The sequence below is a fragment of the Bactrocera latifrons genome, unplaced genomic scaffold (assembly GCF_001853355.1).
Source record: "Bactrocera latifrons isolate USDA-ARS-PBARC rearing strain unplaced genomic scaffold, ASM185335v1 scaffold_169, whole genome shotgun sequence".
Lineage (NCBI taxonomy): Eukaryota > Metazoa > Arthropoda > Insecta > Diptera > Tephritidae > Bactrocera > Bactrocera latifrons.
The window spans coordinates 100,539-116,953 of record NW_017535174.1 but is presented as its reverse complement, the minus strand read 5'-3'; the positions used below and the strand labels follow the sequence as shown (position 1 = coordinate 116,953).

General features: G+C 35.0%; 1 protein-coding gene across 1 annotated transcript in view; it reads right to left on the bottom strand.

Annotated features, from left to right (window-relative positions):
- Nucleotides 1-6,290: 6,290 nt before the first annotated feature.
- LOC108966658 overlaps nt 6,291-16,415 on the bottom strand; it is a 97,075-nt gene continuing 86,950 nt past the window's right edge. Inside the window, exons 13-16 of the mRNA XM_018929674.1 lie at nt 14,534-14,755; nt 11,508-11,792; nt 9,616-9,740; nt 6,291-7,700 (exon numbers count right to left, since the gene is read on the bottom strand). Coding sequence (XP_018785219.1) covers nt 6,741-7,700; nt 9,616-9,740; nt 11,508-11,792; nt 14,534-14,755 — 1,592 coding nt within the window. The 3' untranslated portion in view covers nt 6,291-6,740. The remainder of the gene's footprint in view (nt 7,701-9,615; nt 9,741-11,507; nt 11,793-14,533; nt 14,756-16,415) is intronic.

The window sequence follows — 16,415 nt, the reverse complement described above, 5'->3', positions numbered from 1 at the left end:
TATTCCTAAGATATTAATAAAAACACCATAAAAAAATGGATGTTAAAAATATTTTTTGGTTATTTTAAATAAAATTCAAAAAACTGCCCAAAATTTGATTTCTACACTAGAACACCCTCTTAAATTACACTAACGTTTGGCAAAATATTTTTCTTTTTTTCCAAAAACAAAGAAGGATGTTCAAAGAAACTTTTASGTTCAACTTAACAATTTCTGAGGTGTTAGAAATAAAGTAAATTTTTGGTATGTATGTATGTATGTAAATTAAGTAGAAATTTACGCTCTCAGCATCAAATGTGCAACTATATTCTCAAAATACTTACACAATTGCTGTTTGCATGCTGAGAAGATTCGTTAGCGAGAGTAAGAATGCGTAAAAATAAATATATATTATTTTTAAACTAACCTTCATATGTCGCGTGTAAAAATTTGACCGCTGTCGAATATACATAGTTAAATACAGAAAAAATACCGTTGAGACAATAACTTGGCTTAATGTCGAGTTTCTGGACACAGCCCGAGGAAAATCAATGATAAAAGATTAGAATCCTAAGTTTAGACGTGGTGAAAGGAACATCAAATCAGTGAATGCAGTGGATGCCCAAAAGAGGTTATTACCAACGAAAGCACCCAGAAAGTGCACAAAGTAATTTTGGATAACTAAAAAGTGAAGTTTTTCGAGATAGCAAGCGCTCTAAAAATATCAACTAGATATTCGAGTATAAAAAACATCTGTTTCACGAAGACAATGCGCAGTGTGACAAGTCAGTAAAAACGAATACAAAAATCCATAAATTTGAGTTTCCAGCGTAAAGGATATTTGTTAGGAAGAAATTTTAGTTAAGTGAAATGGTGATCGCCAAAAATGGTTCCGAAAAGTCAGAGACTTACTAATATACTTGAAGTATGTACACGAAATTAAAAATAGAATAAGACTGAAATATTGCAAAATTTATTAAAAGGAAATGCGTTCATAAGCAAGCGCTATCCCAAATACAGGAAATGGCAGCGTATGATCAAGAATTTATTATTTGGCCCATTTGAAAATCAGATGACATTGAGTAGCGACCCATAAATCCAGATTTTCCTAACTTTCACCAATTTTGAGTGGTTTTTGACAATCAAGTTATGGACTCGCAAAAATTGATAATATCAAGCCAATCATTTGCGCTGAAGTCATTGTTATGCTATCCAAGATGATTGAGAAAGTGATGGAGGTTTATAATATTTGTATATTAAAAAGATCAAGTCAAGTATCAACATGTGAAATACCTGTAACCACATCTACATACAGATACCAAAATGACACAGCTCGTACATATGAAAAACCCTCAAAACCTCCAATGAATAAAAAAAACAATTACATTTTTTTATATTCTTTTCAATATCCATTGTGATTTATTTCTTCAAATTTTCCTTCCTGTTTTGTTGGTTAGTTCTTTTTTGGTTTTTATTTCTTTTCTGTCTTGTGTTTAACTTCTTTCAAACGTCACCATACATCGTTTATGTACCGCTATCTTTGTGTTTTAAATATATTTGGATTTATCACTTAACAATTTCTCTGGATAGTGCTTTAAATAACGTAAAATATTTGCAGCTTCAGTATTTGTTTACGTTTCAGTTCACACAATCCATTTAGTAAATACAAACGATTCAAATGCGCAACACTAATACATACATATACAGATCAGCTCGTATGTGTTGCTGCAAGTGCTGTTTCGTCTCGTTTCGTTTCGTTTCATCTTTAGCGACATGTAGTACATAATTTACAAAGAGTGAGTTCTTGTTGTTGTTGTTTTTATATTATAATGTCAAAGTTTTATTGAAATATTAATTAAAATTAGTTTACTTAGAGCTACTTAATTGGTTGGTTTTCATTAGGTCTCAGTTTATTTTCTGTCTTTTTTTGTTGTTTTTCTATATTTTCTAGCTTCCTTTTATGTTCTTAAGTGTTGAAGAATTTTTACTTTGTTTTTTACTTATAATTTTGATTTCCTAAAAATTTATTTAAATTATCTTAAATAAAATCTTTAATTTAGTACTAAGTATTGTAGTTAATTTCAGAGATATTTTTCTGTTTGATGTTACAGTTCTATACAGTATTCAATTAATCTACATATTTACAATTGTTTTTAGCATAAATTAGCCGTGTTGCATGTTAGTTGAAAAATACTCATCTTTAAGACGTTTAAGTGAACAACTTGGAGCAAAACTATAGATATTCTTATACACAAGTATACAATTGACACACTTACACAACTATATTTGATATGAAAGACTTGCACACACACACAAATACAAAATTGCGAAGACACCATAACAATTAGTAAGTATTTTCTTTTGTGAAGTGCGTTTTGTTGTTTCGACATAAAAATTGACATTTCTGTTGCAAAATATTCAGGGATATTTCAAAAGGCTATGAACATAATTGCGTGTTTTTAGCATGTTTCAGCAGCAAATGTTGAGCAACACTTGTTCGAAAACTTTCATGAAAAAAGAAAAACCAAAAAACAAAAAAACTTTAATTCCTATGATTAACAAAAGTGGTGTAGTCACTGCATGTGAAATTTTTAAGTTTATCTCAATTCTTTTACAACATGTTGTAGGACGAAATGTTGCGCAATATATTTGTTGCCAAATACTATTACAACTTTTGTGGCAAAAGTAACTGTTTCTGTATGATAAATCTCTCCATTTTCAAGATGACATGCTCAAGAAACAAATGTTGCGCAGCATGTTGACATAAATATTAATCAGTATAGTAGAAAAGTTTAAAAAATGTATTTTTAAAAAACATTCCATATTTTGATTGATTCGATATGGAATAAAGGAATTTATATTTTCTGACACATTTGGTTATATAGGTTAGGTTAGGTTAAACTGGTAGGCAATTAAGTCACGCATAGACCTTTATGATACAAGATGGAGTTCAGTTCCTAGGTCCAAGAGAAGTGATCGTCCTTTAAGATGCCTGCGCCTGCGCTAGCCGCGAATTTTAACAGACTCTGCGGCCTTACTATCGGTACCTCCTACAGTGTATCACACCGTGGGGACGCCAGATACTTACAGCAAAAAATAAACACTAAAAAAAATTTTTCGATGTTTACTTCAGTTTTTCAACTCATAGGAATTTCAGAAAAGTTCATAAAATTGAGTTTTGGAGAAACGCCATGGAAGAAAAGTTTCTAGAAATATTTAAAGTTGTTTTCATAATTCCATAAACAAAAAAAAAAAAAAAAAGCAAACAATTTGGTATACAAAACGGTTGTCTTTCGGCAAGATAATCCATCCATCACTTTGCTAACATTACTTACACTGTCTGTGGGAAATATTGGCATACAAAATTTACAATAAATTTAATTAGTAACTATAATTTGGAAATATTGTAGTTTGCATGCGTGCTAAAAATTTCTTGATAAAATGTGCGTAAGTATGTGTGCAGTGCCAGTATAGCGAATTGAATGCTGGAAGAAGTGAGTTGAGTTATGCCATTGCGAAGTGAATGCCATTTTTGGCCGTCTACTTTCATACATATACCCACACATATTTGTGCAAGTTTGTTGTGTTCGCAATTGCTCTTGATTAAATTTTTATATTTTGTTTTTAAGAATTTGACGTTTTATATGAGCTGTTATTCATGGAATGGAAAATTCGCAACATATATTATTAGTATATTTAGCTACATACCTATTTATATTCTTACATAGAGATCTGTTTATTTACAATATTTTACACCTTTGTACATTATGCATTTCTCGTTTTCTCTTTGTATTTGTTTTTTTTTTTTTAATTACACAATCTGTTCCTCAAGTAATTATTTATATAATTATGAAATTTACACAGAAAGGAACATTTAAATAGTAATATACTATCAAGTTGGCTTTCAGATTGCATACATATATCTCAATTCCCCTTTTATCCGTCGGTAGCGTAATGGAGCTTTAGTCTGGGTCTATGGTAATATTCAAGGGACTCTTTGGAGCACAGTTGGCGTAAACTGTGAATTTGTTCTAGAAACCCAATTAAAGTCTATAAATCATTTTGTATTTGTTATTCAGCTAAAATGATGAAGACTTTCAGATATTGATGGCGGACGTGGAATATGGAGCTCCTCGAGTAATTATGTATTTGATTCTTTGAATTCGCAGAACTTATTGAAACACCGTGTTTATAGTCATCTATAATGCGAAATAGCTTGAGCGATAATTTTTAGACACCCAACGTCGTAAGTTGGAGACAGAGAAATATATATTTTTAATTAAATAGATAAAACTAATTAGTTAGGGCCTTAGTGAAAACGTTTCAATGTTATCACGGCATATAATATATCGTCACCAAAAATGTAAAATAACGTAACATCACTTTTCGTATGTTTAAAGGCGACGGAAAAACGAATAATAGAAACCACTCACATGGAAACAAAATTTGAGTTTTGGTTATATATTGGTTATTTCATCTGAAAGAGATTTTCGATTTTGTTTTTTAAGCTTTAGCTTAAATTTTAGGGGATTTTCTAATATTCGAAATTACTTTGAATTCCAAAACCGTTACGAAATGTGGATACAGTAGTGTTTATGACTTTGGTCCCGTAAATCTAAATTCATTAGGCAGAAAAATTACATTTATTTTTGCTTCGAAAGAGTAGTACAATTTCACTTACGCGCTGAGCCAGATCGGCTATGTCTTTAACCCAGTTTTGATAGAGCTTTGTGATGGTTTCCAACAAATTTATATATTCAATTGCATGACGGACTTTTATTCAATAAAAAAAGTACAGGAATGAGTACGTTTTCTGATCTTCGGACGCACAAGGAGCGCTTCACTCAGGTCTTATCATAAACACTAGAAAAAAATACCGAAATGAAAACGAATTATTTGTTGTTCCATAATTGTGTTATTGAACGCTATCTAATTCTTTCCAATAGATTTTAGCTTAATTCCAAATGTATTTTGTGGTTTAGCTTGTATTGTGACACTTAATTATCTCAAACGCATTCAGTTCTTTTTTAGAGTTTTGCAGTTTCGCTATTCTACAGCGTCTTTCAATTAGTTGTGATTTTTTTCAGTAATTTGCGGTTTTATATTCGACTTTATACATATCTAATATGATTTTTTTTTTGTAATTTCTTGAAGATATTTATCTTATCTTAAGATATTTAAGTACTACGCGCCTAAATTTTACTTCCTATGCATTTATCTAATTATTTTAATTGCCTAAGTATTTGTATTTAAATAACTTGCCTAAGCACTAGAATTTAGAAAAAGTAATTAAGTTTATATACATTACTATTATATATAATCCTCTGCTATGTACACTTATCCCACGGCCTTAAATTGCTGCCTTTCCTAGTAATCCTAGTAATAGACCTGACCGTACTGAACTTTAGCACCGCTTCGAGCAAACATGTTTTGAGCGCATAAAAACTTTCTAAAATTTCTTTAAATATTTGTTGCTGTGCGACAATTTTTTAATAATTTCCAAAAAAGTAAAATTTGGCATACGATCAAGAGATTTAATGTAGCATTTGTGACAAATTTTGGAAATAATACTAGTATATAAGTATTAGATATGTGAATCGCGTTAGTAGCTCAAGCGAAAATTATTCAGAGTAATTATTGTTTTAATGCGCATTCAGTTTCTATTCAATTGTGAGCAGTCAATTTCTTAGAGAATTCCTTGGCGCACTCGTTGCGTATACGCCATGTTGGTTTAAAACCATTCAATATGTGCTTTTGTGATATGTAACACACTTTGCTTTAAAATTTTAGAAATCGCATGTGAATTTTAAAACTATTCATTTATTTATTTATGAAATAAAAAATAAATATAAATATGAATTATTAAATATTAAATATTAGACATTCTTACATAACTGCGCAATCATTACTTTTATTGTCTATATCTGTGCCAATGTTAATAACTTTTCTTTCATGATATGTGTGCGCATATTACAGATTTTCGTTAGAAATCCTCTGTTGAGGATTTGAGAATTTGTTTTAATATTGATAAAATTTAATTTTTAGTTAAGTGTTTAACTTTTTGCATTTAACGTGGTTTTTAAATACTATTTGTTTACCCGCTGGTTTGATTTATGCAATAAATTTTTATGAATTTCAATAGTAAATTATAAAGTATTTAATATTTAAGAAACTATTTTTTATAAAATAATAATGTTTTGTCGTTTAATATAAAATATATGAGAGAATTGTAAAAATGATTGAGATTATAAGCAAAATCCGTTAAAAAAATATTTTACCATTTCAAAACTGAGTTGAATATCTGCGAATATTAAATTTGCAAATTTTTATTTCGCATTGCGCCTGCTTGTAGGCAACAAAAGACGTAAAAATGTACGGACAGAGAGCAGGCATTAGAAAACTCGAATCGGAGAACTAAGGAATAAGGAATAACAACAATTGAATTATGAAAATTACTTGTTAGTTAAAATTAAGCGTTATGATTAAAAGCTAATTGAAGGATTAAATACAAAAACAACTCACACAAAAAAGCTTTTAAAAACAATTGCTTTAATCTCAACGATTTTCTATATACGAATAAACTACTACACGCGCAACTCACTATATCATTGCATCAGAAACCCAATCAGACCAATTTAAATGTATATATAACTTATACTTTTCCATTTCTCACAACTCATACCCAGTTTCTTGCGATAAAATTGAATCCCGAACAGGCTTCAGTATGCCTGAAGCGGGCCATGCGCCTGCGCCACACGCTTTTAGACACAACTCTCCTGCTGCGAGTACATAAGCGGCGTTCGTACCGTCACAATTTCGCGCGAATACGATTTGCCAATGGCCGAGAGACCGGACAGCGAACTGCTCGGGCTTGTCACGGCCGCTGTTGTTGTAGCCGAGCCCAGACCGCTGCTATTACTCGACACCAACATTTGACCGGTGACTTGCTGTTGCTGCAATTGCTGTTGTTGCTGCTGTTGGTGTTGTTGATATGTGGGCGGCATTGGCAGCGTGCCATGATGATGATAAATATTGCCACCAGCGCCATGCACCACGCCCGCAGCCGCCATCATTTGCAGCATCGACGAGGCGGACGTATTGTGTTGCTGATGGGCTTGTTGTTGTTGTTGCTGCTGCTGTTGTTGTTGTTGCTGTTGTAGGTGTTGCTGCTGCTGTTGTTGCTGCTGCTGCTGATGATGATGATTGTGCGGCAGCGTATGATAGCCGCCCGGATGCGAGGGCATTGTGTACATCTGCACCGCGCCGGGCGACACCGTCGATGGTGTGCCCTGTGAGGCGGGCGAAGAAATGCTTGGCGGGAAGGGCGATACGGAGGCCGATGACGAGCAGCCAGCATTTGGCGTGCCACCCGTCGTTGTTGTTTTGTAGTGATCTATCTGCGCGTATATCGTCGGCTCTTCAAAGTAATCGTACGATGGTGGTGGTGGTGGTGTTTGTTGCGCTGACGCCGTTGGCTGCTGCTTGAGGCGTTGTAATGTGCTCGCACCGGCATTGGCCGGTATGTTGGGCAACATCTTGCGTACGCTGGAGCCGTGCGGCAGTGTGCCGCCGATAGTGACGGACATGTTGTTTGTATTTATGCCGGCGCCTTGTAGCAACATGCTGCTACTGCAATCGACCGAAATGGACTTTTTCGGTATGCCACTGGTGCTGGCGTTGCCGGGCGCCAGTGTTAGCTCAGCATAGTGCAGCTCATCATCCTAAAATGAAAATGGAGTTTGGAAAGTCTTAAAAATATTTTTCATTACAGAGAGCTATGACTGTGTGGGGTGATAATAGGGATAATAGATTCTTGTTAAACTCTACATTGTTTAATGAACCGCAGAAGGCTGGATACACAAAAAAGCTTGATGTTTGGGTGCCGCATGATTTAACGCAGAAAAACGTTCTGAACCGAATCAACGCCTGCAATATGCTACTGAAACGGAACGAACTCGACAAATTTTTGAAGCGGATGGTGACTGGCGACGAAAAATGGATCACATACGACAATATCAAGCGAAAATGGTTGTTGTTGTTGTTGTAACGGCAGAATTCTGCCGAGTTGACAGTCCTTGGCCGGATAAAAATCCGAGTCCGTTGCGGTTTTCGTAGGCCCGACTGTCATGGGAACGGAAGCGAAAATGGTCGTGTAGGCCGGTGAATCGTCCCAAACAGTGGCCAAGCCGGGATTGACGGCCAGGAAGTTTTTGCTGTGTGTTTGGTGGGATTGGAAGCGAATCATCCACTATGAGCTGCTCGCATATGGCCAGACGCTTAATTCTACTATGAACAACTATACCGCTTGAACCAAGCGTTCGATCAGAAGCGTCCAGAATTGGCCAACAAGAAGGGTGCAGTGTTCCACCACGATAACACCCGACCACACATTGCATTGATGATTTGTTAGAAGCTGCGGGAACTCGAATAGCAGGTTGTATCGCAACAACCATATAGCCCGCCCATATAGCCCGCCCATATAGAACGCACTTGTTGGTGGAAAGTTGAACTCAAAAGAGGCTTGTGAAAAACAGCTGTCCGAGTTCTTCGCAAATAAGGAGGGGCGCTTCTACGAGGGGGATATTATGAAGTTGTCGTCTAGATGGAAACAAATTTTGAGAATTACAAATATCGAGCTAAACAGGGTATATGTTCAAGGTATAAAACAATATGGAGCGTGGAAAGATCGTTACGATAGAAGGAGTATAATTCTTATTCATATATTGGCTATATATTTAGAAGCGAGATTTTAAACTAAATCTCTATTATTTAAGCAATCTCTTGTTGGATCTGTAGTATTGTAACTAATCATTCTAGAAAGTGGAAGTAAAAAACTCAAGGACCCTTTGGCAAGTATTGATTACTCAGGTTTTTTCATTTCTGCGATATCCTGCACATACGTCTACGTACTTTTATCTAGTAAAAATTTGGTAGCTAACTTTTCTTTGAGAAGATAAAAGTCCGGAGCATAAAAAAGTATATGAATAAAATTACGTCAACCAAAGTCGCTTGACACTTTTCATGCACAATTAATGCAAAGTAATTCAACGAAGTTATTAAACATTCAATTTTGTTGTAAAGCAAAGTAATTAAAACTTTGGTTGATTGTCTACAAGAAATCATCCTTGTGCTAGCACGTGTAGCTACCAGCCAACTTTATCGCAGCCCATATACACCTACTCATACATCTCTACTTCTATAGGCCGCCATCTTAACACCATTGCAGCAGCATATCTTCTCAGCCATTCACGGCGTTTTCTAGCTTCATTATCGACGCACCAGTTGACGGTGTCTTTGGCAAAACAAAAACCCACCGCCAACTTGTCCGTCATTATTAGGTATGTAAGTGTGTGTGTATGCATTAGCAGGCCAACTCAAGCCACAACCGATACTGAAAAGTGTACAAAAGAGAAAGCAAATGTAGCAAAGTAAGGAGGACAAAAATAAATAAAAACTTTAGAATCTAAATCGAAATAAAAAAAGCAGGAAAAAAGTCGTAGGAGTTTCCTCAAGAGAATGATAACAAAAGCACTTACTTACACACAACATTGATGAATTAATTTTAAGACAAGAAAGCATCTACACGGTGTCTGTGCGTTATAGGAGAGCGCGCATGTGCGTGCGTTTGCTACTCACCTTGTTGCTTTTGTATGCGCCAAGCTCGTCCGTCAGTGGTTTACAGCTAATTTCCGCTTCACTTGTCGTCGACAGATGGCCGGATGGTGTTTGTGTTGCTGATTTCTGTTTGTATTCACCATCGACTGCAAAGAAAGACACGTTTTAAATTATCGCATAATTTTATGTGTGGTTGGGTGTTGCCGTATATTTATTCAGTTGCAAGTTTAGAATTTGGCTAATTTTTGAAATTTTCGAAAGCTTGCAGATTTCTAATTTTCCCATTCATGAATAATCATGAACTGAGAATGTTTGCTAAAATGTAGCAAGGTTTTCTAGCTTGTAGGTCACTTCGTAAGATAGATTTGAAATTCGATTACACAGTACAACAGCTAATCTTGGGGGTGAAAAGTCAGGGTGATGGCACTAGGTCAGTATAGTGTAGAATGCTCCTAACATCCTTGCAACAGAAACATCGTAGCTGTTAGAACAATGCTTTCCGAACAAGCCCTTTTTTGTCTTTATTTATTTTTATTTTTTATTTCTTTATTTTATTTTTTTATTTATTAATTTTTTTTTTTTTGCCAAAATGTTACAACTAAGCGAAAAAGCGTCAAGATAAGGAAAAAAGGGGTCATAAGGTCACAAAAAAAAAATCCTTTGAGGGTTTTACTATACTGACCCAGTACCATTACCCTGACTTGGAATTTCTCACCCCCCGAAAATAATCCCAAAAATGTTCCACAGTGTTCTGCGAGCAATCTCTCTATGCCCATTAAAAATGCTCAAAAAAATTATTTTATGTACATATATTCTCGTAGCACTTCATACAGCGTTTAATATTGCTGTTTCCCCAACAGTAGCTTGTATGTAATATATGATGCTCATTGAGCTTGATTCGATGATCCATAGAATTCGATTTACATATCTTACATATTTCCTTTAGCGTTACCTAAATCTTTTCCATCGCCAGAAAATGGTACAGCAGGGTTGCATGGGACTCGGTATGAAAAAATTAGTATGTGCATGGCACCACACATTTTTTGTGAAATCCCTTACTCAGTAACTATTCGTTCCTTGACTTAATTTCACTAAAATTGTGTGACTTGCTGTAGATAGGTCGGAATCGGTTCAAGAAGAACCTCATTATCTATAAGTATGCTGTTTAATACCTAAAAAGTTTTACCAATACCTAAATTTCTGTGTTTTTGGACCCATCAGCTGGCAATAGTATACAATTTGCAGCTAAGCAAGGACTTAGCCTTTCCTTACATATTAATATTCGTGTTTGTGATAATACAAGGGGAGTCTGTTTATTTAAAAATATGCTCTAATTTCTTCATTTGAGCTTTAATTTCTTTTTTATAGGCGTTTCAATGTCCTTTGACAAAGAGCGAATAATATCGGCTTAAGCCGCCTACCTTTTACTTGATTGATTTTACTGGAAGTATTTTCAATTAATTTTGACCGCACATTTCCAGAAAATGCTTTTAAAAAATATTTCGTTTGTATTTAAATATGAATGTATGTGTACCCAAGGTCCTACAGATACTGGACGTTTGACTAGCTGTGAGTCTACAACAAAGTGTTGCGTACGAATGAGTGAATATTCCTGCAACTTGTAACGCCGACAACCTTTTGGCCTACATACAACTGTGCTGTGGGCACAATCACCTGAAGCTCGTCTGTGTTTTCATTCCTTGACACACAAACATTTCGACATCTGAAATACAACAGCTCTTACCATAAGTAAAATGCTTTCTTCACTGTGTACTTTGCCGGCCAGGCATTTATCGTGATCTACTTATATGCAAATACACAAATATTTATGTGTGACGACTGTCTGGAAATGCACTCCTCCTCTCTGCATTACCAACTGTTTTTTTTTTTTTTTGCTGGTTTTGCTTACTCACCTTCATTGTATGGCACGACATCGGGATTCTTCTCGTCGTACATCTCCTCCGAATGACTTAATGGCAAAGAGATTTTGTCCTTAATTTGTAAATTGCCTGGTCGTGAGAATTTCGCATTTTGATGTTGATATTTTTGCTGTTGTTTGTGTGAACGTAATTTCAATGCTGCAATGGTGCCGATGGTAATGCACACCAATGCCACCAAAATGCCAACGAAAATGCCCACAGACAGTATGGGTGTGAGTTCGAAATTGGATTGTGTACCTTTGTAGGACGTTAGCGCAACTATAATGAGGAAGAAAAAGAGAAAGAGCATTGCAAAGATAAGCTTATTGTCAATACCACACTGCAAATGCATACATACATATGATGACCAGAGGTTAATATAAAAGTGGGAACAATGATTCAAGCACCAACAAGGTCATAGTAAAACAAGTGATTTTCAGGGATAACAAGCTGGATCGGATTTGGTCTGAAGAAGAGTAGTTTTTTGCGTTTGTATGTCTAGAGGTTGCACTGTCATCTTCGGAAATATTCCTTACAAAGTTTCTGGAAGATATCTCGTCTAATGAAATAGTTTATATACCATTATGATTCGATATCGGCGCTTCCGACAAGATTTCAGATCGATATTCCAAAAACTGAGGTAAAAGTTCGTGTATATATAGACGGTCGAACAGACAGTCGGACATCCTAAATTTACTCAGCTCCTCACGCTGATCTTTTATACCGGGTTTTCCAATAGTTATATATGCTCCGGTTCAGGTAAGTGTTACTAAATACCTCATTTTGTCGATACTAATTCGTTTTCAAGAACTAGGATTGTCTCAAACTTTGGAGAAAGTATTTGGTATTGTATCTCAACTCAATTACAACTGAAGCCATTTTACCGCCGTAAACGTAGTAAATTTACTGATTTTGCCTTGGAACAACTTGAAAGCGATAAAGATTTTTTTAAGAAAATCATCGAAGAGGCTCACTCAACAGCAGCCAATACATTCAACTAAATTGACAATTTGGTCTGGAGGGATCATCGGCCCGTACTATTTTCGAAATGAAGCTGTTGAGTCTAGTATAGAGCAAAGAGGCAGAAATTAATTGGTTAGTTGAAAGACATTTCTGCGCCAATACTAATTAAGTAAGAAATAAAATTCATTGGTAGGTTGAAATCGCTTACTTTCTGCATATATCTGCTGAAAGAACATTTTAGATAAGTACTTTGTGCCAACTGGAATTTCTTATTTTTAATATATATAAAAGTTAATTGTTTTGATTTAAAATATGATCAAACAGAATTGATTGAAACTTAGCTCTTTAAGTCTGAGCCTGGGATCATCTCAAGATTTAAGAAAATTGAAACGCTTTGCCTTTCCTAATAAAAAGCGCACTTTGAAGAAATAATTTTGAAAAAGAAATATACGCGTATCAGTTCTTCTTTTGCAAGCCAAAACTCTTTAAATTACAATATTAAAGGCAAAAGTTTGTGATGTTGTGGCGGTCGTCGTTTGCAACTTCGCCGCTGTGGCATCTAATTAGTATTGCAATTTACATTATTTTATACGCTCTTCTTTCGCACATTTTCAGCGCATTTACTTCACCATTTAGTTCTACTTTTTATATGTTTTTGCTTGTAGCTTTCTTGCAGTTTTTTTTTATTTGACTGACGCTAAGGGTTTCCGTCATTTTCATTAAACCTAATCATTTTAAATTTCCACTTCCTACAGCTATTTGGCGGGGCGATCACCTTGCAATTTATCTCCACTTCTGCCATTTGCACAACGGAACACGAACATGAATATAAGTATACCAAGATATGCTTCTATCCTTTCTTCACTCGCTCGACAGCTACTTAAGTCTCGGCAAAATCCAATTTTCTATTCTAAATTATACGCCAGCTCACTTAAGTGTACACTCAGGCGTTTAGCCGACCCACGCTTATGTGCCGCTACCTAGGCGTTTTTGCGGTCTTCACGTTTACTATCTTTTCGGACACTTTCTTCTGCATTATTTAAGGTGAAGTGCTACTTGCACAAGCAAAAAATATAATAAAAAAAAAAACCTGCGAAATAAGTATATAAGCGCATAAATTGAAATGAGTTCCAGGTTCCAATTTTCCTGAACTTCCTTTTTTCATGTTTTTGGTTTTCTTCGCCAATTTTTTTCTTGTAGCACAAACAACGCTTATAAGCTGCCAGAAGAGAAAGTGCACTGTAAATGCTACCTTTTTAAAGGGTGAAAAAAGCGGGCTTACATGAAAAATAAGCAACCCGAGAAAATGTAAAAGAATATATTTTGAAGTATCGGGTTAAACGCAGTTGGGGTAATGGAAAAGGATTGCCCACATTTTTTTTCATTTGCCCATTACACATTTTTACAAGCGCACATTTAGACGTCTTTCAATTTGCTAAGTCTGCATTGTTATGCGAGGAAAATGTCTTAATTTCAATTATGTCAGAAAAATTGGTTTACATAATTCTACATCGTTTGAATTAAATACATAAATGCCGCTTGAATTTTTAAAGAGAGCGGTTTTTGACCTCAACTCTTAATGCGGTGTACTTTACAGGAGGCAAGTCTACGAAGCTTACTACTTATTTTAATAAAGATTTTAGATTTAGGTAAGTAATGTTGTATACAAAATGAAACCGTTCTCTAGAAAACTTAAAATTTATCTTTTTAAAGAATAAAGTAAATAAAGGAAGATTCGAAAACTGTACCCAGTTTAGTTTCTTGTACACGAACAAATCGAATACTAAGAGACCAGATGTGATGTCCTCGTTTGCATTCAATGCATTTAGTAAGCACTAGTTAGATAAAGGTCTATTCTTTTAAATTGATCACAGTTGTGGCTCTAGTAAATATGTAAATTGATCAACGAGTTGTTCCGGCTTTTTCTTTCGGTTATGCCTCACTTATTGAGACTTCGAATTTATTAAAAATCCACCGCGTTATTTTATTTCACGTTAACACTTAATTTCATTCATTTTTAATAATATCCAAATAAATAAAAATAATTTCCCAAGTACCTGTTTGCTTCTCCGCCGCTTTCAGCGTATAGCCTTCCACCTGCACGGCTTCGCTACGTCCGCGTAAATTCACTGCATAAACAAATATGCGAAAGAGACGGCCAGAGTCCAGTCCAGTGACACTTAAAAGTGGATATTTTGATGAGATATTGGCTTGTAACTGGCCACTATGCTGATCGAAAATTTCCATTAGGAACCATTGCCGTAAGCCGCCGTCAAAGCCTGCATTAGAGTAAAAAATTAAATCATAGATTGGAAATAATGTCTTAGCTTAAAAAAGTTGCTGAAGCTTTAATATATATGTATGTCAGTAGTCAGTAAAAGAATTTCTGGGAAGCCTAACAAGAACTATTAAAATATTGAAAGATATTTCATATTAGATCTGGGTATGATTTTAATGACTCACAATCTATACAACTTCAATTGGTGTAAACATTTTTTGCTCTGACTCTCCTAAACTTACAAAACAGAAAATTTCCTAGCATACTATGAATTTTCCTATTATGTAAAAAAAATTTTTTTTATTGAGTTTTAAAGTTTAAAAGACATAAGTTTACCTTAGAAGAATCAAACCTAAACCATTTTGCAAATAGATAAGTTAACGAAAAAACTGTATGAGACTATTTTCTAAAGCATACCATTTCCTAAAACCATTCATAAAACAAAGTAAGGTTTAAAATAAAACCATTGGGCGGCTAACCTTTCTATTAAAGTTAACAGCTCATACTTGGAGAATCTTTCTTCGGGGTCTCCAACATTCGTTTTTTCACCACCCACCTAATATGCATAGCTAGTAAAAAATGATCGATTAAAATACAGTCTTTGTATGGTGAAGGGTATTATAGCTGCTACAATCTAAGTTATCGATTTTTATTGCTTAATGAAAAAATTGTCCTGTTTTTGGGTCTCAATAATTGCGAAAGTGTAAAATGTTCCACTACACCTGCACTTTCCGATATGCCTTTATATAATTTGCTACTCTTATTTCTATTAATTTTTAAACACGCCTTTTGCATCGATGAGTTTGTCAACTGACGCGCGATATGCATAAAGCTGAATGGAAAGCTTAAATATTTTGATTTACAGCAGTGTCATGATAAACTTGAATCAAACAAATTTCATTTGCGAGAGAAAAAGTTGAATGCAAGGAAAATAAATAAATAAATTCGTTTACATTTTTCGTAGGGACTTATACGTAGATTTGTCATACGTACATATATAAATATACAAAAACGCTGATATCGAATATCAAGCTGGCAATGCTGGTAGAAGAAAATCAAACGAAAACAACGAGAGGGAATATCAAAGTCCAAACAAAACAACTCAACAATAAGGCAATCAGCAGCAACAGAAATTTGTTCCAACTAACAACAAAAGTGCTATGCACATACAAACAGACATATATTTGTGCATACCAATACAAATAGGAAATTCAAGCAGTCAAGTCAAGTAGTTGAAGCAAACTTTTCGACTTGTTGGCCTTAGTAACCCCAAAACTCGACACTAAATCGAACAACCAAGACGGCGAACTACAATACCAACATACTGACAAACTGACAGCTTAAATGCCAACTACACGTACGAGGGTACAGCAAAGCCGTTCCTCACCGGAAAGGTAGCTACATACAGACTGGCCCACTGGTTGGCTGGCTGCCTGGTTGGAGAGCTGCTTGCCTTACACTTTGCCTTACACTTTTACATGTACGTACTACATACAAATATACAAAAGGTTGTAACAATAGCAACAAAATTATTGACAGCTACAATAAGTACAACAACACGTTGGCGAAATAGGGGCAACAGCAAGCGGGTTGATGGAAAAGAACAAGACAGTGAGTGCATACATATATGTGCATACATACATTAGAGTGGGTTGATTTAC